This window comes from Podospora pseudoanserina, chromosome 4 (assembly GCF_035222485.1).
Source record: "Podospora pseudoanserina strain CBS 124.78 chromosome 4, whole genome shotgun sequence".
Classification (NCBI taxonomy): Eukaryota; Fungi; Ascomycota; class Sordariomycetes; order Sordariales; family Podosporaceae; genus Podospora; species Podospora pseudoanserina.
Window position 1 is genome coordinate 3,247,380 of NC_085923.1, and position 27,976 is coordinate 3,275,355.

The following is a 27,976-nucleotide window of genomic DNA, read 5'->3' on the forward strand; positions in this document are numbered from 1 at the left end:
CCACCTTTTTCTCTTGAGGCTGGGACAGTTGACCTCGAGTACGTCGAATCGTGCAGTCTGCTTGCCCGCCAAATCAAGACCCAAGTCTAGCTGCAATGGACGACTCGTTGGGGCCACCCCCTGGTGCTTCCTCAGCTTTCCCTGCCTCTGGCGGGGGAGCAGGAGCAGCCTCTCTCGGTTTCGCCGCATTCGACACCATATCGCGTGCGACATCCCCTGGAGTACCTTGTGCCGACGGCCAGGAAGATGACAAGAAAAGATACCGGCCCCGCACCTTCCAATATTTCCGGCTGCTGCCGTTCGATGTTGAGGACGACGCACACAGAGATGCTGCGCTTCAGGGTATCTTGAAGAACCTCTACATCTCTATCATGGCTGAGGACTTCTCCCCCGGCGCGCTGCACTGGACTCGCGAGCTGCAAGGGTGGCTGAATCTCAAATTCGAGATGACAAGGGAGCTTCGTGCCAAGCTTACACATCTGTATTATCACCTGGCCCTCGCCCCAGGCCTTGACAGTAATACCGCCGACAGATTTGCGAGAATGGTAGTCACGTTAACTAGGTACGTTCTATCCTCTTGTCACGATGCGGAGACCAAAGCTAATACGGCCGTGATGGTAGGAAAAAACATTACCTGAAGCCTGGTCAAGATTTGACTCTGGATTGGCGGCCGCTTTGGAAAGAGCTCAAGGCTATGGTCCTCCCTTCTGAAGTTCCACACCATCAGGGACAACGCAGACGATCTCACAAACATATCCTGAAGCTCTGCCTCCACGTCAACTCGTATTTCGACCCCAAGGAGCGCGGTGCCATATTGGAAGAGTTGCTGCCTTTCTTCAGTACATCGGCCATGAGCAATGCCTACATTGTTGTTGGAGCCCTCAACATTCTTGTTCCCACCGGGCCAGCACCGCCGACGGACCGGAACTCGCAGCCATCGGACTACGCGCCAACCTTTTTCCACCTCTGGCAGCTTATGACGCGGTCCAAGGCGTTTGACGTGTGCTTCATCGACATCTTCTCCCGCATGGCGAGAGACTATTTGGGCTGTCGGCATGTTCCATTTACAGAGCACGGCATCTTCACCCGCGAGCAATCAGATGCCATTTTCACGGCTATTTTGAGGTTAACAGAAATCCCCGTGGGTCAGGCTAATAGTCCATACTCATCACTGGACTACGCCTCAGGTCTCGGCGTGTATCTGGAAAAAGACAAAAAGAAATACCCTGTGCCATACATGATTGCGAGATGGATCACCCACTCGCTGTCACCCACGTGCCTCAACCAGGAACCATCCATCTTGACCAACCTGGAAGGCTTGATGGAGTCCATCGACACTTTCTTCCACCCCTCCAATCAGGGATCGTGGACTAGTTTCCTCGCGCAGCTTACGTTTTTTCTTACCGACATATTTGTCTCTCGTTGGAACCGTGAGCAGAGTGGGGAGTTGGACATTCCGGAGGATCGCCGCATCAACGATGCTCTCAAGAAGCGGTTTGTTCTTGCTTTGAAGGAAGTCACCTTTATGGGTCTTTTCGGTAAGAGCTCCAAGGTAGTGAATTACTACTATTCGACTCTTCAAGGACTGGCATACCTGGAGCCTGACTTGATCTTGCCAGGCGCGCTACAACGCTTCTACCCGAGCTTACAGGGCCTGGTGGAAGTGCACCGAACTACATCGAGTTTGTGTGGCCTTCAGATGATTGCCAACATCATGTCCAAGCACAAAGGTTATCGCTGTCACCTCACGGCTTTGTTGGCACTCGCTCTGCCCGGTATTGATGCCAACGACCTCGGGAAGACACAATACACACTGAACTTCATTCAGAGTGTCGCCTACAGCATACCATTTGTTCCGTTAGTGAAGGAGGGAGGTATCCGTGACACCAACCTCGCCCAGAGTTGGGTGCAAGGCCAGATGGAAAGAATGGAGGCCGAGGGACAAGACGTCAAGATCAACTACAACGAGGAGTTGAGTGATGAGGATGAGGCCGAAATTCTGCGCTCTTCTACGGCGGGGTTGGGCGAGTTTGTGTTGGCACTTTTGGGCAAGGTCTTTGCACTGCTCGAGAATCTACCGGACTCGAGCCACCTACGCACCGGGTCACCTGAGGACAATGTGATCAACACGCTACCTGCCGCTCTGACGCCCCTTTTCGCCTCTTTGTCGCCCGAGCTATTCGACATGGCTCTGGAGAAACTCGCCAACTTCGTGTCCAGTCATGTTGTTCACCAAGCGCGGGATGCCATGGCCTGGATTTGCAATGCGCTCTGCAAGGTCAGCGCCGAAAAGACTTTGAAGGTGTTCATCCCAATGTTGATCGTCAACATTCGCAACGAGATTGACTACAACGGCGCTGCTTCTGACCGGAGTAGCGGGACTGAGGTCCTCCCCCGCGACCGGGCTCTCGTCTGGCATGTCAGCATGCTTTCAATGTGCGTTGTGCATGTCGGCGGCGAGGTGCTGAAGTACAAGGACGATCTCTTTGGCATTGCAGAGTACATGCAGGAAAAGTGCCGTGGGCTCCCCACGATACACATTTCCAACTACATTCATCATCTGCTGCTCAACCTGACCCACACCTACCCCATCGACAATGCGCTTTATGAACCTGATCGCGTTGCCCACGGCTTGGATGTCGAAGATTGGGGCAGGCCAACCAAACCCTCGGAGCTTACCATCAGGTGGCATCGGCCTTCTCACGATGAGATCTTGTTCGCCGTTGAGTTGTTCGAGAGTCAAACACGAAGCGCGGCGCAACGGCTCGAGCAGCTCATGAGCGATGACCCCCCTGTCAGCAGAAAGGGAAAGAACAAGGAATGGTCCGACGAGCTATCCCGAAGCCTGACTGCTCTTAGGCTGATCATATCAGGCGTTTCGACCCTGTTTGATCCACAAAGGGCCTCTGGCGAGACCAGCACCCAGTCTAACGGCAATGGGACCGCAGAGGCTGATGGGGACGCCATGATGGAGGAAGATGACGATCCCCTTGCCGAGGTTGCGGACGACGAGGAGCTCAAGAGGCAATTCCATTATCCCGCTGGGTATATTTTGAAGCCCGAGGATCCCATCTACAACCGCATCCACGAACTACGCGAAGATGTTGGGAGGCTGCTCTCCCGGACACACTATTTTCTGAACGCCAACCAGCAGGATGATGTTGCATGCTTCACGTCCCTCTACGCAACCTATAGAACATGGATCACCGACGTTGGGATCGAAAGATCAGCACATCCGCTGGAGCGGCTCGTGCGCTTGTACAAGGCCGATATCTCACCTTTCAAGATCAGCGGTCTGCGCAAAGTGTATCCTCGACCGCTCCTTATCAAGCGTGCGGATGCCTATCAGTTGCAGCGTGTCAAGTACAACTCGGCCTACCGCAAGAAGAGCGAGCTTGACAAGCAACTGCTGCTTGATCTTGCCGAGTCTTGCACATCGTCGTATGCGGATGTTCGAAGAGTGGCCCAAGGTGCCCAGGACTCGTCCCTCAAAGTCTTGATTGGCGGTCGACCCTTGGTCATCCCCGTCATCATGGCGCGACTTCGCAAGGCCCTTGACGAAAACGATCACGACCGGATCAAGGGTGCCATGTACACACTCTTGTTTACCACGCTTCTCAAGACACTGATGCGGGACTGGAGGTTTGCCCCGGATCTTATGCGCATGTACATCGAAACAGCTGCCGTCGACAAGACCTCTATTCAGAACCTGGGGTCCACTGCACTCTACCCTCTGCTTGACTTTGGTAAGCCGTTTGAGCGTTTGATCATATTCGACCGCGAGGTTGTGCAGACCATTCGGCCACAGGAGGATTGTTCAGCAGTCATCAAGCGACGCCACGACTTCATTACAGAGCGTCGCACCAAGGTGGAAGGGAAGAAGGAAGCCCTGGGATTGGAGCTCACGGAAAAGGCCAAGACCACCCACTGGAAGATTGCGAGCCGGTGTGCCATCTTTGCGCTCAACTGCTGCCTCCGCTTCGAGACGCTGGCCACCCGGGAGCTGATCGAGCTTGTCGCCAATGGTACCAACGACCCTCATCCAGGGTTGCGCTCCAACTACCTGTCAGCCTTCTCGGCTATCTTTACCGCCATCGATATCCGAGCAGTTTACAGCCACGAGTATCGCAACTATTTGATCGAGGAGGAGCACGAGGAAAACAGATATCAGATCCCCGTGCCGACAGATGACCCCAACCTGACAGACAACTTTCTCTCCCAATTTGAGAAGTTTGATGGCACCGATTACTTTGTCGACTGTGACTATCCTGGTTGGCTGGTTTGGGGAAAGCAGTTCCCTGTGTCGCGTGCCAACCCCAAGCCGTTCTTGGCCTATGATGAGGTGGAGGACCGTGTGCGCGTTCAGATCGGCCAGATTATCACCAGGGACTGGTTCAAGAAGTGCTTCGAGTATCTCAAGCAAGAGCCCAGGGATGCTGGTGTAGATCGGTTCAGGATGCAAAATCTGCTACTGCTCATGAATGTGTTTGACCTGATGCACTACGGCAAGACGGCAGCGACATTCGATGACATTGTGGAGCTGGTGAAGGACGTGTATGGTGATGGCACCGATAAGCACCAACACCGCGCTACGGCTGAAATTCTCGGGGCTTTGCTGTCGGGCAGCGCTGATGATCCTCGTGAATTTCGGGACCGGGTTTGGAACTTTGCCGCCCCCCTCATGCTCAAGATCATCGCTGATGACTTGACGCCCGATAACCTCCAGTACTGGATGACCTGTCTTCACATAATTATTGACGGCAAGGATCCACGACGATGCAGGGAGCTGACAGAAGCGCTGTCTTCCTTCCGACTCGACAAGAACTCCAATGCAGCCTTCAAGGAGTCGAGTAAGGTTCAGCTTGTCGAGTTCATCATCAATGATGCTGGCTGGCACTTCAGGCATGAGAAGCCCATCTTGGAGGACTTTTTGGCACACATTGACCACCCGTACAAGTCTGTGCGAGAGTCCATTGGCCGTGTCATCGCGACCATCTACCGCACACGGTACCACGAGTCGTTCAAGAATGTCACCGAGCTTCTCGAGAAGAACAAGGCTGCGTCCTCGATCGGTCTCCGGGCGTACCAACCTACCGAGGAATTCTCGGCCACCATCAAGGACGTCTTTGCTCGCCTGGAGAAATGGCGCCACGAGCGGACGGCCGGTCAGCAAACCCCCTCCAGCTACACTTCGGGCTCCAAGACGGTTCTCATTTGGCTTGACAGCATGCTTTCGTCCCAAGAGTGCATCCAACTCGTCCCATTCTTTCCCGACCCGTTCATTGACCAGCTGCTGCACATGATGGATGTCAAGGAAGATCCTGAGCTGATGAAGCTCGCTTACCACGTCTATCGCCACCTGCCCAACATCCCTTTCCGATCGGGTGAGGACGACGCGTTCATCGCTGCGCTCATCAGAGTCGGCAAGACGGCCGTCTCCTGGCATCAACGTTTACGAGCCTTGGTCAACATGCAAGTCGTCTACTTCCGCCGACTCTTTCTCACGCAGCCCGCCCAACGCCAAATGCTCTTTGACGCAGTGGGGGACATGCTCTCTGACCCCCAGCTCGAAGTCCGGGATTGTGCTTCGGCCACCTTGGCGGGCATGATTCGCTGCTCGCCCGCCCCGATCCGCAGCCCGATTATTATCCAGCTCAAGGATCGGTTCGAGCTAGAGCTCCAGCTGAATCCTATGCCGAAGAAGAAGACCAAGGTGCCTGGGACGGACACACCGGTGGACACGCAGAAACAGATTGTCAGGAGACATGCGGCCGTGCTTGGGTTGGGGGCGCTGGTTGAGGCTTTCCCTTACGCGACGCCGGTGCCCAAGTGGATGCCCGAGGTGTTGGCTCACTTGGCGACAAGGGCGGCCAACGACCCGGGAGTTGTGGGCAAGGCGACCAAGGCGATCTTGGCGGAGTTCAAGAAGACAAGGCAGGATAGTTGGAGTGTGGACCAGAAGGTAAGCTTATTTTCTTTTCAGTGTTGTTTTGCGTGTGAGAGAAGGATAGCATGGCTGATGGTTGGAAACAGTACTTCACTCCCGAGCAACTCGAAGATTTGGAGGGGGTGTTGTGGAAGAGTTATTTTGCTTAGAGACAAGACAAAATAGTGAAGGGCAAGAAAACTCGAACCATGGCTAAGCTGTGAAATAGTACCGAAAGAAGTTGGGTGCATTGCTTGTGAGTTTTTGAGATGTAGGTACTGCTTAGATGAGATATTTGGGAATTGTGAGAGATGGGTTTTGTTGTCAGCGATGTAGTGGTTAGAGTTGATTTGGAAGTTTAGAGGAGATGGTATGGATTACAGGGGAGGGATCAGCTGTGCATCAGATGTGGTACTAGCGAAAATGGAAGACAGATCTTATTATGAGGTGTATCACGAAGAATAGGGTATCTGGTTGTTGTGCGGTGTGTTCCTTTGGGAAATGTGGCAGAAAAGTGAAGATACTTGGTGTGATGTTGTTAGGTTACCTAGGGAAAAGAAGCCTAGACGGCGGCCGGTTCTACTTTGTGGTTATTTGTAAAGGGGGTGGTATGTATGGTGATGGGGATTGTGATGATGGAGCTAGAGGCGAAATCAGGGGGTATAAAAAGAGAGAGGCAACCAAAAATCATCAAAAGAATGATCGACCCAGGGATCGAACCTGGCACCTTTTGTGTGTGAGACAAACGTGATAACCACTACACCAGCCGACCTTTCATGCTGTTGGGGGGCGAAAGTTAGGTTCATAATGAGATGCTAAGTGGGTTACATTACCTAGGTACACAGCTGAAGGCAAACTCGGGTCAAATTGGATCAAAAATCTAGCTTAGAAGAAGTAGTGGGACTAGAACAGTATTCTACAGGTACCACATCTGCATGAGTCTCAGTCATGATTATGTTGAGGCAACCCATGCATTGCTGTGCAATAATAAACTATTTCTGAGCTATCAAGTTCATCCGTACATATAAAGCTTGTTAGGTCGCTGATTACTGCATATCGGTTCTCTTAGACGATCGGTGATCTCGCTACGGGTTACTCTTATTATATAAACAAATATGGACTCAATTTTCCCCAATATCTCACCGCTCTAAATCAAGCATGCCCCGAATCAGAGCTTTCTTTTTTTTTCTTTTCTCTACACCGAACAGTCCTCAAAAAAGGGCAATTCACACTCAAAACTCCAAAATTGATCACCAACCTCTAAAATCCGCCATCCCCCCCTCCACCTCCCCATCACCATCCCCCTCAAGATTACAAATCACCGACGACCCACAGCTCCCATACCCCGAGTCCCTATCACTCAGAAGCCGCCCCTGCCCCTTCCCCACCCGGAGCCTATCCCCAGCACTAACATCCCGCTCATACGCCCCCCTAACCACCCCATCCAATTTCATCTCTTTTCCCCTCTCCCTCTCAGCACAATCCGCCAGGGCCATCGCCCACGCTGGCGTCTCGCTGATCACAGACCCTGGCTCTGCCCTTGCTGAACCGGCCACAGCTGAGTCGAGATACCGAGAATAGGAGCGGAGAGAATGTTCTACTAAATCTGCCATTGCGACTAGACAAACAGACGCCAGGCCGGGAATAGTGGCGGTAATTTCGGAGAGGGTGGAATGTAAAGGGATGATGTACCCGTCGCCGGTGAAGTCTGTCGAGACGAGGTGGCCGTAGACGGTTTTGGAGATGGGGTTTATCACCCAGGCGCCCGAGTCGCCGTTGTCAACTTGCTGAAGTTCAGTTATACTGACACAAGATGGGGAAAAACCGAAAAAGGGGCTTACCTTGGTAGGTCTCGTCTAGTGTTAGAGTGTAAGCTTGTACAAATCCGTGGTCGGGGGACAGCATCAGGCCTGCGGGGAGGTGTGATAGAGACCCGTGTTTTACTCCTGTCTGGCTGAGGAGTTCGACTTCTATGGAGGCCATGTCTGGGAAGGTGGATGGTTCGGCCAGGGCGAGCTCGTCGGCTCGGGCTTTGAAGTGAGAGCGGGCCGATGATTGGAGGCGGAGGTTGGGTTTGAGGTTGGATTTGGTGATTTCGAAGAGGGCCCAGTCGCGGGGTGGGATTTTGAGGTCTGAGCTACAGGTATTAATGGGCAAAGAAGGGTGGATGAGCTGTCCAAGGAGTGGCTTTTGCGGTTGGGGCTGTTGGGGGGGTCCTTCTTCCGTCTCGTCTCCTTCCGAGTCCGAGCCGTCATCATCATCCAGCAAACCTTCCAGAGCATGCGCAGCGGTCATCCCCACAATTTGAACCTCCCCGTCGTGATTCGTCAGTTTGATCAGTCCCCCGATAGTAGACGCAACAGATTTGCCCCCCGCCGCCCCAAGCCGTATCCCCTCCCCACACCAAGTCGGCAGCCCCTTATCGTTCACGCTCAGAGCTGACCCCCCCTCCCAAGTCACCCCCACCATCTGTAAAAACCTCTTCTTCGCCGCCTCCCCCACAATCACCACCTCAAAGTTCGTCACGAACCCATCACCAGGGGAATACAGCTCCCTCACCCCCCGCTCCCTCATCACCCCCTCCAACCCCGCAGTCTGATCAGTCGACACAAAAATCACAATCGACGGCCTGGCTGTCTCTGCCGTTTTGCCCACCATCATCAACCTCATCGTCAGGACCACCTCCTCCCCGTCCCTTTTCTTTCTCCTCATCCCACTAGACAGCAAGGAAGACCACTTTTGGGAGCTGGCGACATGTTTCTGCAGCACTCGCTGAATTTCAGGCATGATCTCCCTGAAGCGGGAAACTGCCTGAAACGAGGGCTCCATGCCCGTGCCACGGAAGATGAGGATGTCATCTCTTCCTGGCAGGGGGCTGCTTTTGATATCTGATGGCTTGCTTGGCTTGTTGTTGAGGAGGGCACTGAGGAGGGATTTGGGGGGGTGGGAGTCTAGGGAGTCAACAGATTGGAGGCTGGATTGGGTGCCGTAGCCTGAGTCGGGGAGTTGTTGGTCTTCGGGTTCTAGCTCGAGCTTTTCTGAGTCTGAGTCTGAGGAGTAGTCCGGGTTGTGCCGGCGAGGACGCTGGCGTGGGCAGTGGTGTGGATGATGACGCTTTTTGGTGCGTGGTGGGGGACAAGCTATTGGTTGGTAGAGGGAGTTTGGTGAGATTTCATGGCGGGAGGCAATGTGAATTGGGGAGGGCTGGTGCCCTGGGGCAGGTTGGATGGGGACTGGATTCCGCGACATGGTCTTTGGTCCTGAAAATACAGGAAAATTGGAGTTTGTTAAGAATTATTTCCGAAATTTGAGGCGCGATGTTTTGGGATTAAACACTTTCGAGTTGTTGACCGCTGGAAAAGGGGAGGCCACCTGAGCTCAGGGGCTGAGGTGTAAGGCATCGAGGCGCAGCTAGTGACCTGCATGGGAGGGTCAGTCTTATGACAGCTTCGCAGCCAATTGAACAACTGGTTCCCTTCAAGCTTTTTAGACAGCAATCTATCCGGCAGATGCACAAATATGTTTCACGTTGAGTTGTCAACGTCATCTGGAGGGCCACGGCACTTTATTGGGCTCGTTGATGTGTTTGATCAGCCCACCTTTCGTTGCACTGGGTTGTGGTTGACGAATCCACTTGAACTGCAATCGACTGTGAGAATTATCGCCAAGGGCGGGCATGGGAACATGAAAAATGGCGCTATTGATGGTCGCTTTGAACGGCTTCGAATTCATCGACAACCAGACTATGACGAGTGGACAACATCTTGCTATATTTTCGTGCTGTAAATCCCATTGCCTGTGTATTAGCGCAGGATATCAAGTGCGTGAAACATACCTTAGTCATTAGTGTTTCCTCATGTCTATTCAAGCCATTCGACTCCGTTGAAGGTCTCTTTACTGTATCTAAACTCCCACACTCTCGCAGAGCATATGCCCAGAAACCCCCCAAATACTTCGGTGAATAGGTAAACCCTTCACAGAGAGCATATATCAAGTTTAGGTAACTTCCTCCCCAGACAGCATAGCATGCCTCGTCGCGATCCAAAGCGTGACCTAACCTCCCCTCTCCAACTGTTCCCTCTCCAACTGTTCCCTCTCCAACCCCAATGTCTGCCACGAAATCCTAGCTTCTATTAGCCCCCTCCTCTCCCCTCATCAGGTCATCACTGGAAGTAACTCACCAAGCCTGAAAAACCCCCACCCCCAACCCCAAAACCCCCAACACCACCGCCGCCATAACCCCCGCAATAGTAGCCATCATCACATGCCTGCTCTTGCTCCTCCTCTCAAGCCAAACATCCAGCCCCGACCTCGGCTTCGGGTTCTCAATCTCGTCGTACAGATCCATCAACCTCGACCCCCAGACACCAAATTTCATCACTTTTTCCCTTTCTTCCGGCCCGAGTTCAAATGCTGAGAGGCCGGATGTTTTGAACCGGAGGATATCCGGGTCGAAGCCCGATTTGGAGATTAGGGATCGGAGAAGGGATTGGGATTTGGGGGAGGAGGGGGGGAAGAGGAGGTGGAGCGTGTGGAGGGTTTCGAGGGCTAGGGGCCGGGGGAGAGGAGGGGGGGCGCAGGTGTTATCTTGTCTGTCGTGGGCGGTGAAGGGGAGGAGGAGGTTTTCTTTGAGGAGTGAGCTCCAGGAAAAGATCTTCACCACGCCTTGTAATTCATCCAGTTTGAGGTGCTCGCGCAGGTCATCAGTCTTTTCCAACTTCAAACCCGCTTTCTGGACCAAATTGTGAGCCTGCAGCCCCCTTTTGACAGCATGCGCGTGCTGGTCGGTTTCCTGAAGGGAGGGGTGGACCCGAACCGGAAAAGTCTCCTCAATCTTAAACGGGTCGGATCTTAAGTCGGTATGATTATGAACCCTGCTGTGAAGCTCGTCCTCCATCGAGGGTTGCGGACTGGTCATCGTCATGATGCGCAACGCGAGATCAATAGCCCTATCCTGATCTCCCCTCGGCACACCCCTCTCCTCGAAAACAAACTTCCGAAAGGCCTCCCTGCTGGTATCCCGCCCGTAGATGCGCAGTTTCGTGATCAGCTCGAATAGATCCTCATGACAAGACAACGCCGCCGCTTGGCTGTCCTGTTCAAAGTCCTCGGGTACGTAACCCCGTGTAAGCCGTCGGTAGATGTCGAAAAATGGCATTAACCTATCGCTTCGCTGAGACCAGGGGCATGATGTCGGGTTTTGGCAGGTTGTGTCCTCAAAACAGCCAGGGCACATATCCCAGTCCCAGAGCGCAGCACATAACCCTTTGAAATTCTCCCGAGTTACAGTTCGAAGCGGGAAAACGTGTAAACTGGTGACGGAAGCTTTGGATCGCTGAGAGGCGGCTCTGTTGACTACCCTCATGATGTCTTCGTTCTGGTCGTCGTTATCGTTTGATTGGGAGGACAGGGTTGTGAGTTGGATGGCTGTCTCTTCGTCGCGTGAAGTATACCCCATTTATGTAGCATTTGCACAATCCTTGGTTGTTACTAATTCAGAACAAGATGATAAGCGGTGGCGATGGCATGCGGTGATCCAGGAGTCTTAAAAGCTGTTTGTTCCCCGCAGGTGCAATGCGATGAGGCCAATGGATGACTGACAGGGGTGCCGACCTAAGCATGCACCGCCTGCACGCTGCTGTGCGACAATGGCAAGGCACAGCCGCAATAGTGAACAGCAGATGATTCCAACATGAACAAGAGATCTTCAATATTTTTGTGTATCCAAATCCACGCTATGCTAGATTCCAAGATTTGTACAGAGATTTCCCGCCCCCCCTCCCCCGCTATCTTCTCTCCTTTCTCGCGATATCGGCCCAGCTTTGATGTGTTGGCATCGAAGGCACCTTGAACATCGAAGACCTGTGGCCCTCAAGATGCGCGTGCGCCGCCCGCGGCGATGAGAGAGCCGAACTGCTGGGGTGAGGGCTACCCATGCTCGCGGTAGCAGCAATATTGGAGCTGGCAACACTGGCACTGTCCAGGATGCTATTCCTCCTGGTACTAACACTCTCCCTCCGCACCATACCAGTGATACCAAGACCATACCTCATTTCTACTGTTTGGTCCTCTTCCGAGCCACCATGGTCAACATGCTCGTATGACTCTGCGGTGTGCGAGTTCTTTCTCTCCTGATTCAGGGCCGGAGTACCGATGGCTGGGGTTCCTGCAGCACTCGTCTCGGCGAGTGAATGCTTGGAGCTTTCGAGGCGACTGAAGACCGAACTGTTCATGCTGTATGTTGTGCTGTCTGTCGATGACGGGTCACGGTTGAGGATGGGGGTTCCGGCACGGATGGGTGTGGCAGGGTTGACAGGCTGGGGTAGACGAGAGCCAGAATTCCGAGAACGAAGGGTGTAGCCTGCAAGGTCTGGGTTCGGACTACCGGGAGTGGCCGCGCCAGGCAAAGGTGTGTTTGCGAGGCGATTCATCGAATCACGACGGGGTATCATGGTGGGATTGAGAGAATCTCGTCGGGGCAGTAGATGAGGAGACATTTCCTTTGGGACAGCGGCAGCTACCAAATGGGGAGATGCAGGCTTGGAAGAGACGGCGCCTGCGGCCGTCTGCGAGTAGGTGAGCTTGGATCCAGGGACAGCAGTTGGTGCTGCAAGCTTTGTCTGCGTTTTAACCGGAGGCGACAAAGGTGCTGCAGGATCATTGGGAATGGGATGTGTACGTGGTCGCATTCGCATCATGAGGCCACCGTGAGCTGGATCTGAGGCAGGTCGGGGGAGGGTTGGTCGCGGTTGGCGTTTGTACGTTTGCTGGAATTCTGCAAGTTGTGCTGTGAGGCGCTTGCATTCACTTTGTTCCTTCTTGAGAAGATCCTGGAGCCGGGCAACGTTCTCGGCCTGGGCGTTTCGCTCTTTCAGAATCCGGGACTCGTAGGTATCGTCCTTGGCCTCCAGAACCTCCAAGCGCTTGGCCATATTCATGTGATCAGCTTTCAGGCGATCGCGTTCGTCAACAAGAGCCCTGATCTTGGTGTTGATCCGATCAGTCACAAAGCGGGCACTCTTCTTGCAGCAATGCGAATGGTAGACTTGTTCCACGCCGCCCAGGTCAATAAGTTCAGCATCCACCTGGAAAATGGATGGTCGGCGTTCGGCATCGAGATGGAGCATTTGTGACACCAAGTGCAGAGTGTGCTTTGGTGCAAAGGTGAAGGCGTTGACATCTTGGACCTCCTGAGTCGCCAGAGCCAAACGTTCCAGTCTGGGAAGGTAGGCGTTGATCTTGTCATCGCGACCTCGAAGCGTTAGATCAGCAATAATTTCGTCAAAATCAGCCAGGTCCCCTCCATGGATAACGGTGGCGATGTTCAGCAAGACAAGGCCGAGCGAGTAAACTTCAGCCGCCTGCATGGACCAGTCGCACTGCACTTGGTTGAGTTCAGGGGCTCTCCATTTTGGGGTTCCGGCAGGTCCTCGCGTCATTGTGTGATCTCGTTCGCCCACATCTTTTGCGATACCAAAGTCGGCGATGTAGACACGTCCGGGGTTCAACAGGATGTTGGAAGGTTTTAGGTCGAGGTGGCGGATCTTTTCCTGGTGGCAGTATGCGACGGCTCGCGCAACGCATCCCATCGCTTGTTGTAGGTATTTCAGAGGGCATGTTCCTGTGTTTGGCTGGCTTCTCTTATCCACCGCGCTCAAATTATGTAGGTCAAGGGTATGCAGGCGTTTGATGATATCTTCGCGGTCGCCTTCGCCCGACTTGAGATGGTCAATGTCGTTGAACAGGCAATCCAGGTTGCACACGGCGACGGGCCAGAGTAGCAGGTAGAGATTGCTAGAAATGCAGTAGGTGCCAACCAGCTTGACGATGTGATCATGGTCCAGCTTTTCCATCACACTGGCCTCCTCCCGCAGCAGTGATATTGGGAAGCGCCGATGTGGCGGCCTCACTTGTTTCCTCGCCAGGCATATCGTGCGACCGTTGTTGGCGTAGACGACCTTTTGCACCACTCCAAAGCTCCCGGTTCCCAGCGGCGTATCGTTGGCGAGTTTGAATCGAGTGTGTAGTCTCTTGGCTTCGGCATGGTCGTCCAAAGGTGTGTGTTTGCCACTGTTGGCTTGATATTAGTGATGCCTGGCGCAAGTGGTACCAAGGGCCGTAGGGATATGACTGCTGCCTTACATTCCAGACCAATGTGTATGTGTTCTCTCCCACTCGTTGAGAATCTGTCGTTCGCATGCTTCTAGCTCGGCCCAGGCGTCGCGGGAAAGGCGCTGTATACTCGAGTGGGTGGTGGGCATCACCGTTTGCCAGCCATTGCCAGAATCACCCATGCTTGTTAATGGTTCTGACAGCGGCAAACAGCGGAGACGGTGGAGAGAACGGATGAACTGGTGGGTTTCGACGGTAAACAAACTGGTTATATAGCGTATCTCAAACAAGCAGAGACACCATGACGAGGTTCAAGAAATACAAGGCAGAGGAGAGGACTGTTGATATGAGAATTCAGGCCAGAACTTGTAACAGGAGAAATCGCCAAAAAGAGCCGGCCGGTGTCCCTCTGGCGCTGCTGCAGGTGAGGGCGGTGGAAGAAACGTTTTTGGTGCCGAGCACTGCCCCTGCAAACTCTACTGGGGAGCGGCGGAGCAAGCGGGGGAGGTGGAGCCAATGAAGATCTGATTCGACATGGATGCCATTGGCCAATTTGTCTTGGAGTCCGTAGGGCTGGGTCAACCTTTTTTCTGCCATCGTTTCTTTTGGGATTATCTCCAATCTGAAAAGATGCAAACAAGCTTTTCGTTGATCATGATTTTTCCTTCCTCCCGACACTGAGTTCGAAGGATGAGCCGGGCATAACTGACGACCCCCATGGCTCCTAGCTCACCTCAGGCATAAGGTATCGTGAGGGAGGGGTTTGGTGACATTGACGTCGGGAACATGGACTGTTGTTAATTTGGGAGTTCTCATTTGAGAAAAGTCTTCTAATGAAACGACAGGGCAAAGAAACAACATCGCCGGGAGGATGAGGGCATTCATAACCAGCTGGTAACCATTAAGAAAGTTCACCAAGACGGGCATGGCCTTAGTCCCCCGCTTGGGACGACTAGCTCCCACTGACTGCTGGGTTAGCTCAGTATCTTAGACTAACATCGGTTCCAATTGAGATTACCCAAAATTGCTAAGATATGTTAGTCGGCCACGAGCTCACTTGACGTTGAGTAATCACCAAATGCTCTTTGCGACTTCAGATCAGTGAGGACAGCATAGGACTCCTGTCCGTTTGTCATCCTTGGACTATGTCATCTCAGTCGCCGATAACACGTACTGTCGCACTGGCATTACTCAGCACGTCCGGCAGCGAGGCTTGATGGACACAGAGAAAGGTCCATGCCACAGAAGCAACTCATATACTAAGCACCCCTGGCCCGAACCCCAACAACTGCAAAGAGACCCTTGTAAGGACACTGCCGGCTGACCAACGCCCACTTCCGATCGTTGGGACGAGATTGTCGCCAGCTCTTGACCTGGACAGAGCTGTTGCCTCTTTTAGCATTGTGGTTTTGGAAGGGCGGTACTACGAATTTTCAGGGAACTGATCACTTCCCCGAGGCTGGTTTTAACCTGTTCTGCGACAACGCAGTGAATATCTCACATATTGAACACCACTTATAAGTCACCAGGCAGCAAAGAAACTTCTCGTTACACCGTGGGTCAAGGCTACACGTCCACGGACAACTGGTCCCAAGACAGCTGGGGTCCTGGACACAGACGTTTATTGTGTCCTGATGCGCCGAGGACACGGCCGAACATATGTCTGATACGGCTACCGAGGAAGACGAAGAGGTCCACCCAATGCGTTACTCGCAAGGCGACCTCGCCATCCTCAGCGCCGAGGTCTACAACCCGGGCTTTTCCTACAACACATCTACCAAGTCACAAGTGTCAAAGAAGGGACGCCCTGCGGCATCAAATTCTGATACCGGTCCGAGGAAACGTGCAAAGACCCAGGCAACCGAGACCGAGAATGAACCAGAAGAAAAGAAGCGGTCAAGAGGGCGACCGCGCCTGGACGTGAAGGATGTGTCACCCAAAGACGTGAGTGCGACGGTTATGCTTCAGACTGATAGCTGGTTTTGACATTGGGACAGCGCCGAAGAACACAGGTGCGCCTCGCTCAGCGGGCCTATCGCAACCGAAAGGAAGAGGCTATTCAGACTCTCGAAAAGCAAGTCCAGGAGCTCAAGGAGAAGAACCAGGAGATGAACAATGCCTTTCTACGGCTGTCCGATTTCGCAACGAGTATGGGCTTCTTGGAGCAGTTACCAGAACTTGGACACCAGCTGCGCCTGACAACCGAGAGATTCCTGTCGCTGACCAAGAGTAATACTGGTCAAGAAGGGAACAGCGGCCAACAAGCTTCTACTTCTAGTGACGGCTCGTCATCCCGGGACAGGTTGGAAAGCGCACCAGCCGACCCCCAGATCCCATCAACAGTCGCCGATAAGCCACCACAACAACAAACACAACTGTATGGGGGGCTCATGGTCAGCCATGAATCGGCTAGCCAGCCGACCAGCATTGTGTCCGCTCTCCCCCATGACTTTGGACAGTCCATGCCGTCAACGGCTCTTGGCTACGAAATTGTCACGCACCCAACCCTCACCAACGCTAGCTTTCCGTTCCAGACAACTCCAGACTTGACCTTCCTAGACCAGTTCACCACACCAGGTCTCCACAGCTCTCTCCCAGCGCCCCGGTCTTACGCCCCTCACGAGATCACATTCGGCCGAAGACTCCAACGATTCGCCATCGAGAAAGCTCTCGTCCTCATCTCCATGCCGGACCCCCCCGAGAACCGGATCACCCGTGTCTTTGGCTTTTGTCTCCTCTTCGAAACACCCGACCTCATCAAGCGCCGTCTCGCCAGACAAGTAGCCCGCAACGCGCAAGACACCCTTCACAACTGGCAGTTTCCCTTCCACCACCTCGGCGGCGCCGGCACACACTACGATGTCACCACGGGAATCACCTCGCAGCGAATCGGCAACCAGGGCACAAGCGATGTTCTCAAACCAGCCAACACATCCGGCTTCGCGACCGGTCCATTCAGCCCAGAAGTGAACCGGATACGAGACAATGCCTTGGACAAAAACATGCGGATAGAAACCCCTGGATTCGGAGGGGACTTGCTCGACCCGGATGAGGTGGAGATTTATCTCCAGGAAAGGGGCGTTATTATTCCTGCCGGGACAGACTTCATCACGGCAGAGGTTGACCCAACAGCATTTGACACCCCAGAGTCGGGGAAGTATCCGTTCAAGAGTGCGCCGGGTGCACACCAGGAGTTTTCGTCACTTTCGAGTCCTTTAACGGCAGGGCGTGCTTCCCGACCGCCGATGCCGAGTAGTAATACCTTTGGAGATCAGTCGCGAGAGTCAGGCTGGGGGAATCACATGACTAGCGGGGGAAACGTCAAGATTGATTCGCTGGGAAGCTTCTCACAGGCCCGTTCATACACAATGGGCGTGCCGTCAACATCTCATGATGCTGAGTTGAGAAATTTGTTTGCTTTTTCGGGGGGTATGGAGAGCAATGGTGGTTTTGGGGAGGGGTCACAGCACCAACAGTCACCGCCGAGACAGAGGGTAACGGTTGATGTTCATCAGTTTATTAAGGGTAAGTTCTGATGGGATGTTTTGCTTATGAAATCGTTTGTGTGCTGATATTCTGCATCATAGGAATGGTAAGCAATGCCACCTGTTTAGGTCGAACACCTGGGTTCAGGCAGGAGCACATAAATGCAGCGTTTTGGCTGGCAGTGCAGAGTTAGTTGATAAGCATGTTTGTATCATAGTATGGAACAGGCAACCATGAACCCATGGTATATCTTCTGTTGTTATATACAACAATGGGGCAATCCAATTTGTCCTCTTCATATTTGTTTTCCCTCACTTCTTCTGGTCTTCTACTACCACATCCTCCGGCAGCGGAGCCCTATCACTCCCCTCCGCAAACCTCCCCTTCCTCACCCCCTCCAAATACCTCTTCTTACTAACCGGCAACCCCCTCTTCTTCCTCTCCTCCTCATGATAATACCTCCCCGCCTCCCTCCCCTTCTTATTCCTCCTCCAGCTCGTCCTCATCTTGAACACCTCCTCCTCCGTCACCTCCCCCCTCTCCACCCGCTCCCTATCCTCCTTTTTCATCTGCTCCTCCTCCACCCGTTCAATCTCCAAAAACGCCTCCGCCCTAGCAATCATATCCTCCCTCTCCCTATTCAACTCCCTCCCCAACCAGCCAACAACCTCATCCAACTCCCTCACATACCCCCCCGACCCGCCCGCCTTCCCCAACGGAAGCAGCTGGTGCATCTTCCCATCCCACTCATCCTCCAACTCAGCCCTCAACCTCCGCTCATCATCCTCCCGGTAAAGCTCAGACAACGCAATGGTATTAACAGCCCTGTTCCTATTCTTAATCCTCACAATCCTCTCGATAACCCTAGATTGCGGTTTCTGCATCCTAAGAAACGGCACCGTCCCCGCGGCGTCCAACCGTGGCGGTTTCCGTATCCCGTTTGGAATTTGCTCTATCGGTCGTGGTAACGGACGGGCAGGGTTGGGGATGTATCTAGGTGGCTCCCCCTCTTTCGACACCTTCACCACAACTGGAACCGTCCCCGGGATCGGCGTATTACTCGGCTCCAGATCAAGGAGACGTTCCCTCCTGTCGCGGAGGGATTCCACCCGTTTTTTGTTTTCTCTCAGAAAGTCCACAATTTGGGTATACGGGGAAGACAAAGGGTCGGCAGCGGAGGAGAGCAGAGTCAGGGCGTTGTACCCGTTTTTAAGGGCCGAGGTGATCAGCCGGGGGGAGACATCGTGCTTGTTACGTCTGAAAGCGTTGCGGATTATGGTCTTTATCGGGGGAGGTGTGGGCTTGGTTGGTTTTGCTGGGGGGATGTACAGCGACGGGTCGTCAGTGATGGAGGGGAGGGGGACGAGGGAGGCGGTGCGGAGGAGGGCTTTGTAGAGGGCGAGGCCTGTCGATTGTCAGTAATTATCTGGTCGAGGGGCATGGGGAGAAAAGAGGACAGACATGCTATCCTATGCCGCGACGAGCGGGCGGGTTGAAAAAACAACGGCATTCATGTATCCATCGCCGCCAAGGTTGGCGATCACCGTTTGATGCGACTTTGAGAAATGGCAGCCTCGGAACTTTTTTGGAGAGAGCTCAAAGCGTCAAAATTACTTGGCGCACGCGCGTGGCACCGCGCAGGGACCCGCGCGGTCACGTGTGCCCATTAAACACCTGGGACGTCATCGCACTGAGCCTTGAATGGAGTGAAGAGATCCAAAGGGATTGTCATTTTTTGAAGTGTTCGTATTTGCTTTCTCATTGTGTCCGGCCATCCCATCACATCAACGCCTACAAGACCTTTCCGTTCGCTAATCAAACCCCCAGCCGACGCCCTCCTGGATCCCGCTGCGTTTGCCCATTCCCTCGGGAACAATCTAGAAGTCGCTCTAAAAAACGTCTGTGGCATGTCATGTTGCGCCTCTTTCACCTATTTGTAGACGGCATACTTGGAGCCCTCAGGGGGCTGGGGAAGCTTCTTATGTTCGTCCATATATCTGCGAAAGACGGAGGTCAGCAACATGTTGTCCCAGTCTCTCGTCCCATGTCCACATATCTACTCACTTCCTGATCGCAATAAGAGCAGCCTCCAAACTCAAAGGGTCTTCCTTGGGCCTTGGGTTCTTGGCCAACTCGGTAGCAATGCGGGTCCAGTCGCGGAGAATAGCCACGGCGTTGGGGTCGACCTTGCCGTCTGTTGGGCTGACACCGGGCAGGTTGATCTGGCTGACGAAGTGGATGACGGGTGGCTCCTTTGGGTAGTTTGGACCGCACTCCATCTTAAGTTCGTAGATGCGGTTCTCGTGGTGTCCCTGTGGGTGGTCCGTCAGCTTGCCATGATACGATGGCGGGGTGGTACAGCTTGTCGCAGGGCAAACATACATGAGGAGGGCCCCAGATGGTACCTCTCCAATGGGTCATGAAGATATCTTCGGGGTCTTCAAGGCCATATGAGCAAGCACCTGCAGAAGACATCTGGGTTAGTTACTGCTTGAACTCTTCAGTCAACCGCATAGCTTGGACCTACCCGCGCCCATGCCCTTCTCGCCCTTCTCCAGCTCGGCGAGGAGCTTAAAGTTCCTGGGAACTTGAGCTACCGCCATGGTGGTGTGTGTGGTTATTTGCCGGTGCCAATGTGTGTGTGCAGAGGAGGAGCGAGCAATGCTTCCCAAGTTCGTTTGTCGGATTGGGCGCGGGGGGTTCAAAGACAGACCGATGGCGGGAAGCCTGGACCACCAGCGCTATGCGGGACTGCGGGGACTTCCAGGTTGCCAAGGCGTCCTGCCAAATGGTGGGGTTCAAACACCTGCAGCTCAAAGGCGGTGAGTCTTAGCAGCCTGCTTAGTCAGGCCAGCTCCTGTCTTGGCATGTCCCTTGCACCTCCACCGTTGGAGATGGCTGGTTGGCTGTCCATTCCTCTGGCTGCTATGAGTGGGCATTGGACAGTGGACAACGAATGCATCTCACATCAAAGACGACCCGAAGACCACCGCCAGGAATTCCCCACGGTTAACCCTGGACTGTCAACATATACCGTCGTTTTTCTGCCTATGAAGCCTTGAAAATCCCTTGTCTTTACGAAATGCCATCATGACATCCCAGCTATTGGCGTCAGAGCTCGCCAATCTCATCCAGGAGAGCAAGCGCAAACACAATGACTTGCGCCAGGTATGCGCTCTGCTCAATGTCCTTATTGACGCACATGGCGCTTACACCGTCACAAGGCCGCCGAAAAATCACTTGAAGAACTCAAGAGTATAAGAGCTGGCTCTGAAGCTCAAATATCGGATGGTGTGTTAACATCCTGTCCCCACATTGGGCATTGTTCATGTTGATGGCGCCAGACTTACACGATACCAGAACTCACTCAACGGCCAAACTTTGTCAACCCCTTCATCATTGCTTGCGGGACCAAAAACGTCAAGTTCACCGGCATTGCGATCGTTTGTTTACAGCGCCTCATCGTTTCAAGAGCCTTACCAAGATCTAGATTGAGCCAGGTGCTGGAAGCCTTGCAACAGGCCACGTCAGCCGGCCTCGACGTCCAACTCAAGATTCTCCAGGCCCTGCCCTCATTATTATCCAATTATGCCGCCGATGTGAAGGGGGAACTTCTCGTCACGGCACTTAATGTTTGCTTTATCCTACAGTCGAGCAAGAATGCCATTGTCAACAACACATCTGCAGCCACCCTGCAACAGCTGGTCGTTTCCGTCTTTGACAAGGTAGTAGCCGAGGATAGTCAGTATTTCATTTGCAATCATCAACTCGAGTGAAAACTAATATGTCATCCAGAAAACGGTCAGGACTCACAAATTGTGGGCGAGGTGCCGCTTCAAGATGGCACGACCCTTCCTCTTCGCGCTGCGGCCATGGATGCCTGGAGGGTATGTTATTCTCTCGACTCGTTCTTCGTACGCTGCTGACGTACCAGGTGTTTAATGATATCTGTCTCCTAACCGAAGGCCAGCGACCCGAGTACCTTCGCTTCTCTGGCCTGCCACAGACCTTCGGTCTGGAGCTGATTGAGTCTGTGCTCACCAACCATGCCGCCATCTTCACCTCACATCCAGAACAGGCCGATATCTTACGAGCCCGAGTGATGCCCTTTATCATCAGCGCACTTCGGGGCCGACCAAATTTCGCTACCAGCGTGCGTCTTGTGAGAATATTATACACCCTGCTACGTCGGCATCTGTCCATCCTCCCAGAAGAGAGTGGTGACGCCCTTGAAATTTTGACCCATCTCTTGGACATGGACACAGCGCTGTGGAAGCGATCACTGTGCATGGAGGTATTCAGAGGTGTCTTTGCCGACCACGCTCTTCTGAGGCGTATCTTTGGCATGTTTGATGCCCAAGAGGGAGGCAAGAAGATTCTGAGGAACCTAACAGCCACGTTCGTGCGTGTGAGCACAGAGAAGCCCACTGCTATTGGACTCGGACACCAGTCGACCATCCCAGTTGCCAACCCCTATGGCAGCTCAGCTGCTTCAGCCGATCAAGCAATGTTGGAAGCTAGTGGCGCTGGCATCATTACAAGCTCGGTAGGTTCCGATGGCCACAACACTGGTATCAGTAGTCAGTGGAGCACCATGCGGGTTCCATGCATCGACCAGCTCGACAAGACGGACCCCCCAGGCATTCCGGAGTCGTACATTTACAGCCTGACACTGGCATGTATCACCTCACTATCCGAAGGCCTTGCCAAGTTCATCCTCCCGCTCACTGTCCCCAGCGACGGGAGGAAGAAACGAGGCACCAAAACAGACATAGGCCGAGACTCCCCTGCGCCGTCAACTGACGAAAAGCTCGACCCAGGAGATAAGAGCTCGCTGGAGCGGTCTTCTTCGTTCAAGCGCAACCCTGTTCCGGTCAACCCCCTTACGCTGGAGAACCACCCACTCTATTCCGAAGTCAAGATATGTGCCGCCTTTATTGACGAGTGTTGGCCAGCCATTCTTGCAACATGCTCGACCTTCCTGTATGCCGCGCTTGACTCGGAGTACTACCATGGTCTTGTCCGGTCATTTCAAAAGTTTACACATGTGGCTGGCCTCCTGCAGCTCACTACCCCACGGGATGCCTTTCTTACCACACTGGGCAAGGCAGCTGTGCCACCGAATGTTCTCACAGCATGCCTTAATGCTGGCGCCCCTCGGAACCCAGTCACCCCTTCTGAGCCTACCAACGGCATCTTCGGCAATGCACGTGGCCTTCTTAGTGTCGAGAGTCTCGTGTCGCCGACTGTGGAGAAGCAGCGACAGGTTTCTGTTGATCCTAGTGCCGGCACGCTAAACACACGGAACATGCTATGTTTGAGAGCATTGCTAAATCTCGGGATAGCACTTGGTCCAACACTTTCGGCATCTTGGAACATCATCCTAGAAACACTCCAGCAAGCCGACTTTGTATTGTTTTGCTCCGGTAAGGCTGCAGGCAGAACACCTCTGGCGGCCAAGGGTCCTGATCACCAAGCCGAGCAAGAGGCTAGCACTCTCCTTACCAATTTCAGCACTGAAATCCGTGCGGTTGAAACGGCCGCCTCACGGTTGTTTGAGAGTACCATCGATTTCCCCAATCCCGCCTTCGTCGAGGTGGTCGGGGCTGTCTGCAGCCTGTTGGAAAAGCATGGTGAAGCCCCCTCGGCACCAGGGAGCAGGCCGCAATCACCGCCATCTGGCGGAGGACTCAAAACACCATCGGTCCCGCACAAGCGCCAACTAAGTGTTTCAACTCCGGCCCTGACTGGCCCCAATCAAGAGGATCAATTTGCCCTGGCTAAGCTGGGTGATCTCGCCTCTATCAATATTGAGAGGCTACTTATATACGATCCTGAAGTCTCCGGCTGGGCACCACTGATCTCTGAGCTCATCACTGCGTTGAGTTCAACCTTGAACACAGCACCAGTCAGAGCACGGGCAGCAGAGACGCTGGTTCGGATTCTGTTGGAAGCTGCCGCTGCCGTGTCATCTCAGCCCGAAGAGCCCCGTGGGGACATACAGCAACGACTGCTGGAGGCATTCCGTGACTCCCTCCTCCCTCTGCAAACCCCTAACCGAGAAGTGTCTGTCACCAGTTATGTCGTCGACGTGGACATTCACAAGATCATCCTCGAAGGTCTCAAGAGCCTTCTCGAAAACTGCGGAGAGTCCTTGGTTCGGGGCTGGGAAATCACGTTCCAGATTATCGATACCATCTTCGTTGACAAAACGTTTACCCCCGAGAAGCAGGAGGCTGACAAGCGGTCCGTCCTTCTCACCCGCTCTGTCAAACTGATTCGTCCCTCTTTTGCCTCGTTGCAGTTGATCTGCTCGGACTTTCTGCCTTCTCTCCCTAATGCCTGCTTTCTTAACCTCGTCGATACCCTGTACAAATTCTGCACTCAGGATGATGAACTTAATGTGGCCTTGACGGTATGTATGCCTACGTCTCTTGACCCGAACGCAGTAGCTGACGAGTAGCAGACTGTGACTTTTTTCTGGGCCATCTCGGACTTTCTTTCTGGTAAAGGCAGATCCATGTCCATCACCGAAGACATGATTGGGGAGTCTGGCGACGAAGCACTCACCAAGCTGGCAGCAGACTCCTCCCACAACGGATCAGGGGCAGCCTTGTGGATGTTGCTTCTCCTGCGACTCACCTCCGTTGCGACAGATCAGAGACTGGAGCTGCGAAACAGCGCCATCCAGACTCTTATGCGCATCATGTCGGCTTACGGCGATAGTCTAAGCCCGGAAGCCTGGTCCATCTGCATGAAGTCTGTCATCTTCCGGCTCATGGCTTCAATAGAAAAAGAGCTCCAGGTTCTTTCTGGAGTCTCAGCAAAAGACAAGAGTCAAGAGGAGTGGAAAGACACGGCCATTGTGGTTGTGCAGGGTGTTTCAAGCCTGTTCGCCTCATATCTCACTGTATTGACGGCTCACAACAGTTTCATCAAGATTTGGGAAGACCTTTTGGATCATTTCCGGATCCTGCTGGATCTGAACGTGTTGGACATCAACGCTGCCACATACAGTGCCGTCCGGGACATTCTTCACAGGTGCGCAGAGCAAGACAGACCTCGCGTGGGCAAAGAAAGCCTCGACCTTGCCTGGGATCTATGGTCTCGAGGAATTCCAGTTCCCAAAGATGGCAAGGACGACAAATCTTCGGACAACCAGAAATGCCTGTTGGTGTGGGTAGAGGCATTGCTGGAGCTTTACGGCCTCATCCAGAAAGACTTTAGTGTCGAAAGAGTCCGCCGCATGCTCACTCTGCTCCGCAATGCCATGCAACATGCCACCCCAGGAGCCTACGCCAGCGACGTCGAGTATGTCACCCCATTGCAGGGCAAGATTCTGGAAGTGTTCCGCATGGTTCGCACGGACCTGAGCGGCGTCCCGTCTGCTATGATCACCCAGGTTGCCGAGTTTGTGTCTCTGGCATTTGCCCAGGAAGACGCTGCCAAGGCGGCGGCAGAGAAGCGCACATATGTCGCCATGTCTAAGGAAAGCATGTCTATCCTACAGGCACTCATCATCAAGAACTCTTCTGGACGGGATATCTACGAGACCGAGGCCTTCGCCACTGCCATGTCTGCGCTGGCGAAGCCCGTGGTCCTAAAGTATTCGTTCAAAACCATCACTAGATCCAACCAACCATGGAAGGAGGCTACCAAAACCTCACTTGCAGTTCTGGAAGCTTGCCTTCCATACATCCGCACTGCTGACCTCCCTCGCCCCATCATACAACACATCTGGGAGACCATCATCTCCATCGCCAACGGCATCATCAGCGCCGACTACCCCGACGCCCCTCCCGGCACCGACATCCTCGCCGACCAAACCTTTGACATTTCCTCCTTCCGCAAACTCCGCGAGCTCATCATCCCCGCCCTCGGCGCAGAAGTCATCCTCGACGCCACACGCAAGTCCTACGCGGAAGGTCTCTTCAGGACATCCATCATCCACGCCCCCGCTCCCGCCGAGGCCTCCATCATCTACGGCAACAGCAACGAAGGCCTGACCACGCTCTACAGGTCCCGCCCAGGCCGCACCATTGACCCCCCACCAACGAAACGGACCCTCATGGCGGAGGTTTGTTTGGATGAGTTGTTCTCCCTAGTGGAACAACACGACGAAACTTCCCCGCCAGAGATCAGCACCGAACCCCCCACCTTTCCATCTTCTGACACCGCCTCACCGGAAACATCCCACGATTTATCCGTCCGACTCTCCCAGACCGTCTCGCCCTATCTCATCTTGAGGTGCGCGCTAAGCATAAGGGCTTACATAGCCGACCAGCCCCTCCGGGGGCGCATGCCGCAGCCCCTGTCGCAGAGAAAGGAACTTGGTCGTATCCTCCGGGCGTTGGTCGACCTCAAGTCTGAGCCGGACGCGATTCCCGACACCCCCAACGTGGACTCGGAGACGAGGAAACATTTGCTGAGGTTGTACCCCCTTTTGGTGAGCGCCATTCAAGTTGCCGGTACGGCAGGTGATGAAAAGGTTTTGAAGCTAGTCAGAGAGGCGCTGGATGTTGTTGGTGGAGAGCTGGGTGTCTAATTCTTTTCTCTTTCTAGTTGGCAAATGTAGACAAAATGGTAATTCTCACTTTTCTCATCGTTTCTTGTGATTCATAATTCTCTATTTTTGTCTCTTCCTACACCTCTAATACTGAGTAGAAAGTTGTGCGTCCTTACTTTGTACAACTAAACAAAACGTCAACCCTATCATACCATCATTTCACCATGCCTTTTTTTCGCTGTGGAAAACCATCCCATCCTATCCGCTTCGATGTGGCCCATCACCGCCTACAAGAAACAATTAAGCCCCATACTCATACACCAGTGCCCTCAACGTTGCCCTCAACCTCGCCGCCTCCTCCTTGGGATCCTTGGGGGGCGGCTGCTCCAGAAATTTCTTCACCTCTTGCATCAACTTCTTATCCGCATTCAGTTCCTTAAACTTCCCCTTCTTGCCATGGCCATCCTAGGCCTTAACCTCCTGCTGCTCCTGCAACAACTTCCTCGCCTGCGCCGCCTCCAACCCCTTCTGCTGCCCCTCACTAACCTTCCCATACACCCCCATGGCAGTAGCAATCATGCCCCCCAAATCCCCCACATTCCCCGGCACCACCACCGCGGTCCCCTCCTTGGCCAGCTTCCCAAACGCATCCACATACTTCTCCGCCACACTCAAACTAACCGCATTCTGCGCCGCCCCTTGTCCGTCCTGAATCGCCTTGGCCACCGCCTCAATCCCTGCGGCCGTGGCCTTTGCCCTCAGCAAGATCGCCTCAGCCTCACCCATAGCCCTGTTGATCTTCTCCGCCTTGAGAGCCTCCGACGCAAGAATAGCAGATTGTTTCTGACCCTCGGCAATGTTGATAGCCGATTGCCTCTGACCTTCGGAATCAAGAATTTCGGCGCGCTTGGAACGCTCGGCGGTCACCTGGCGGTGCATGGCTTCCACGACGGGCTTAGGGGCGTGGATGTCGCGGATTTCGTAGCGGAGGCAGGTGACGCCCCAGGCTTGGGCAGCCTCGTTAATGGCGGCCGTGATGTTGATGTTGAGGGCGGCGCGCTCCTTGAGGACGTGGTCGAGGGTGAGCTGGCCGATTTCGGAACGCATTGTTGTTTGGGCTAGTTGGGAGATCGCGTACTCGGCGTCTTCTACTCCATAGCTTTTGGGGGAGGGGGGTTAGTGATGAGAGTAAAAAGGAGGGAGGGGAGGGAGACATACCTGGCCTTGTATGCGTCAAAGACTCTGGTGTACAAGACACCGTCGAGCTCGAGGGTGACATTGTCGGCTGTGATGGCGGATTGGGAGGGGATCTCGATGGCGACTTCCTTGAGGGACTTGACGTAGGCGATCCGGTCGATAAACGGTATCAGGATTGCCAGGCCGGGTTGAAGGATTCTATTGAACTTGCCCATGCGCTCGACGATCCAGGCGGTTTGCTGGGGGACGAAGCGGATGATTGTGTTCATTGGGAGGGAAGCTCGCTGCTGGAAGTATGTTGGGGGAAAGCCGCCGCCGAGGCCGCTGCTCACTGGGAGGCGGCTTGGAGATGTGTTTCGGAGGGCATTTCGGGGGCTTGCCGAGAGTGGTCGGGACTGGTGCTGGGAGCTGAGAACTGGTGATGAGGAGTGTACGAGCGCTTGGCGAGCGATGAGGGGGAGAGCTCGTGGGACTGTTGGGGCCGCGAGGGCACGGCGTGCTAGTGTGAGTGACATGTTTACGGTGTGCCCGATCTAATTACATATGCTGGTGGATAACAAAGAGAAAAAGAGAGAACTGATGATCTGGTGTTCGTCTGCTTCGGTGGATGGAGTTGGGAACTGGTGGGACGTGAGAGAAGCTCCAGAAGATGCGAATGGCAAGACGTCAGTCGCTTGCTGTCATTGGTCACAAGGGAGCTGCATCCTGGTTACTTTGGTGGGGTCGCTTTTCGGGCGGCAAGCACAGAC

At 53.9% G+C, this 27,976-nt stretch overlaps 9 protein-coding genes and 1 non-coding gene across 10 annotated transcripts; 4 read left to right on the forward strand and 6 right to left on the reverse strand.

Annotated features, from left to right (window-relative positions):
• Positions 1-95: 95 nt before the first annotated feature.
• On the forward strand, positions 96-6,633 carry BLM3 (Proteasome activator BLM10; the record flags this gene model as incomplete). The annotated part of the gene is made up of 3 exons (XM_062946889.1): positions 96-562; positions 622-5,962; positions 6,034-6,633. 3 exons carry the CDS (start codon positions 96-98, stop codon positions 6,094-6,096), a joined length of 5,871 nt encoding a protein of 1,956 aa, XP_062800838.1. The 3' UTR covers positions 6,097-6,633.
• On the forward strand, positions 6,626-6,698 carry QC764_0070080. The gene has a single exon. It is a non-coding gene; the product is annotated as a tRNA-Val (tRNA).
• A 183-nt stretch (positions 6,699-6,881) lies between these two features.
• Positions 6,882-9,175, reverse strand: QC764_405980 (uncharacterized protein; the record flags this gene model as incomplete). Its single annotated transcript, XM_062946888.1, has 2 exons — positions 6,882-7,709; positions 7,768-9,175. The coding sequence occupies 2 exons, from the start codon at positions 9,173-9,175 to the stop codon at positions 7,177-7,179; spliced, it is 1,941 nt and encodes a 646-aa protein (XP_062800839.1). The 3' UTR covers positions 6,882-7,176.
• Positions 9,176-9,979: 804 nt separating this feature from the next.
• On the reverse strand, positions 9,980-11,418 carry QC764_405970 (uncharacterized protein; the record flags this gene model as incomplete). Its single annotated transcript, XM_062946887.1, has 2 exons — positions 10,108-11,418; positions 9,980-10,049 (listed from the first exon to the last, which is right to left on the reverse strand). Exons 1-2 carry the CDS (start codon positions 11,382-11,384, stop codon positions 9,980-9,982), a joined length of 1,347 nt encoding a protein of 448 aa, XP_062800840.1. The 5' UTR covers positions 11,385-11,418.
• Positions 11,419-11,612: 194 nt separating this feature from the next.
• On the reverse strand, positions 11,613-14,914 carry QC764_405960 (uncharacterized protein). The gene is made up of 2 exons (XM_062946886.1): positions 14,069-14,914; positions 11,613-13,996 (listed from the first exon to the last, which is right to left on the reverse strand). Exons 1-2 carry the CDS (start codon positions 14,218-14,220, stop codon positions 11,713-11,715), a joined length of 2,436 nt encoding a protein of 811 aa, XP_062800841.1. The 5' UTR covers positions 14,221-14,914; the 3' UTR covers positions 11,613-11,712.
• QC764_405950 (uncharacterized protein) lies at positions 14,650-17,824 on the forward strand. The gene is made up of 3 exons (XM_062946885.1): positions 14,650-15,982; positions 16,036-17,563; positions 17,626-17,824. Exons 1-3 carry the CDS (start codon positions 15,698-15,700, stop codon positions 17,715-17,717), a joined length of 1,905 nt encoding a protein of 634 aa, XP_062800842.1. The 5' UTR covers positions 14,650-15,697; the 3' UTR covers positions 17,718-17,824.
• Positions 17,825-17,835: 11 nt separating this feature from the next.
• On the reverse strand, positions 17,836-19,034 carry QC764_405940 (uncharacterized protein; the record flags this gene model as incomplete). The annotated part of the gene is made up of 2 exons (XM_062946884.1): positions 17,836-18,929; positions 18,986-19,034. The coding sequence occupies 2 exons, from the start codon at positions 19,032-19,034 to the stop codon at positions 17,836-17,838; spliced, it is 1,143 nt and encodes a 380-aa protein (XP_062800843.1).
• A 420-nt stretch (positions 19,035-19,454) lies between these two features.
• MMS2 (E2 ubiquitin-conjugating protein mms2) lies at positions 19,455-20,355 on the reverse strand (the record flags this gene model as incomplete). The annotated part of the gene is made up of 4 exons (XM_062946883.1): positions 20,052-20,355; positions 19,907-19,986; positions 19,589-19,836; positions 19,455-19,521 (listed from the first exon to the last, which is right to left on the reverse strand). Exons 1-4 carry the CDS (start codon positions 20,125-20,127, stop codon positions 19,455-19,457), a joined length of 471 nt encoding a protein of 156 aa, XP_062800844.1. The 5' UTR covers positions 20,128-20,355.
• An 89-nt stretch (positions 20,356-20,444) lies between these two features.
• Positions 20,445-26,457, forward strand: MON2 (Endocytosis and vacuole integrity protein). The gene is made up of 7 exons (XM_062946882.1): positions 20,445-20,692; positions 20,749-20,815; positions 20,885-21,265; positions 21,320-21,411; positions 21,459-23,939; positions 23,991-26,107; positions 26,189-26,457. The coding sequence occupies exons 1-6, from the start codon at positions 20,615-20,617 to the stop codon at positions 26,067-26,069; spliced, it is 5,178 nt and encodes a 1,725-aa protein (XP_062800845.1). The 5' UTR covers positions 20,445-20,614; the 3' UTR covers positions 26,070-26,107; positions 26,189-26,457.
• SLP2 (Synaptotagmin-like protein 2) lies at positions 26,141-27,884 on the reverse strand. Its single transcript, XM_062946881.1, has 2 exons — positions 27,249-27,884; positions 26,141-27,189 (listed from the first exon to the last, which is right to left on the reverse strand). Exons 1-2 carry the CDS (start codon positions 27,740-27,742, stop codon positions 26,496-26,498), a joined length of 1,188 nt encoding a protein of 395 aa, XP_062800846.1. The 5' UTR covers positions 27,743-27,884; the 3' UTR covers positions 26,141-26,495.
• Between the last annotated feature and the right edge of the window lie 92 nt (positions 27,885-27,976).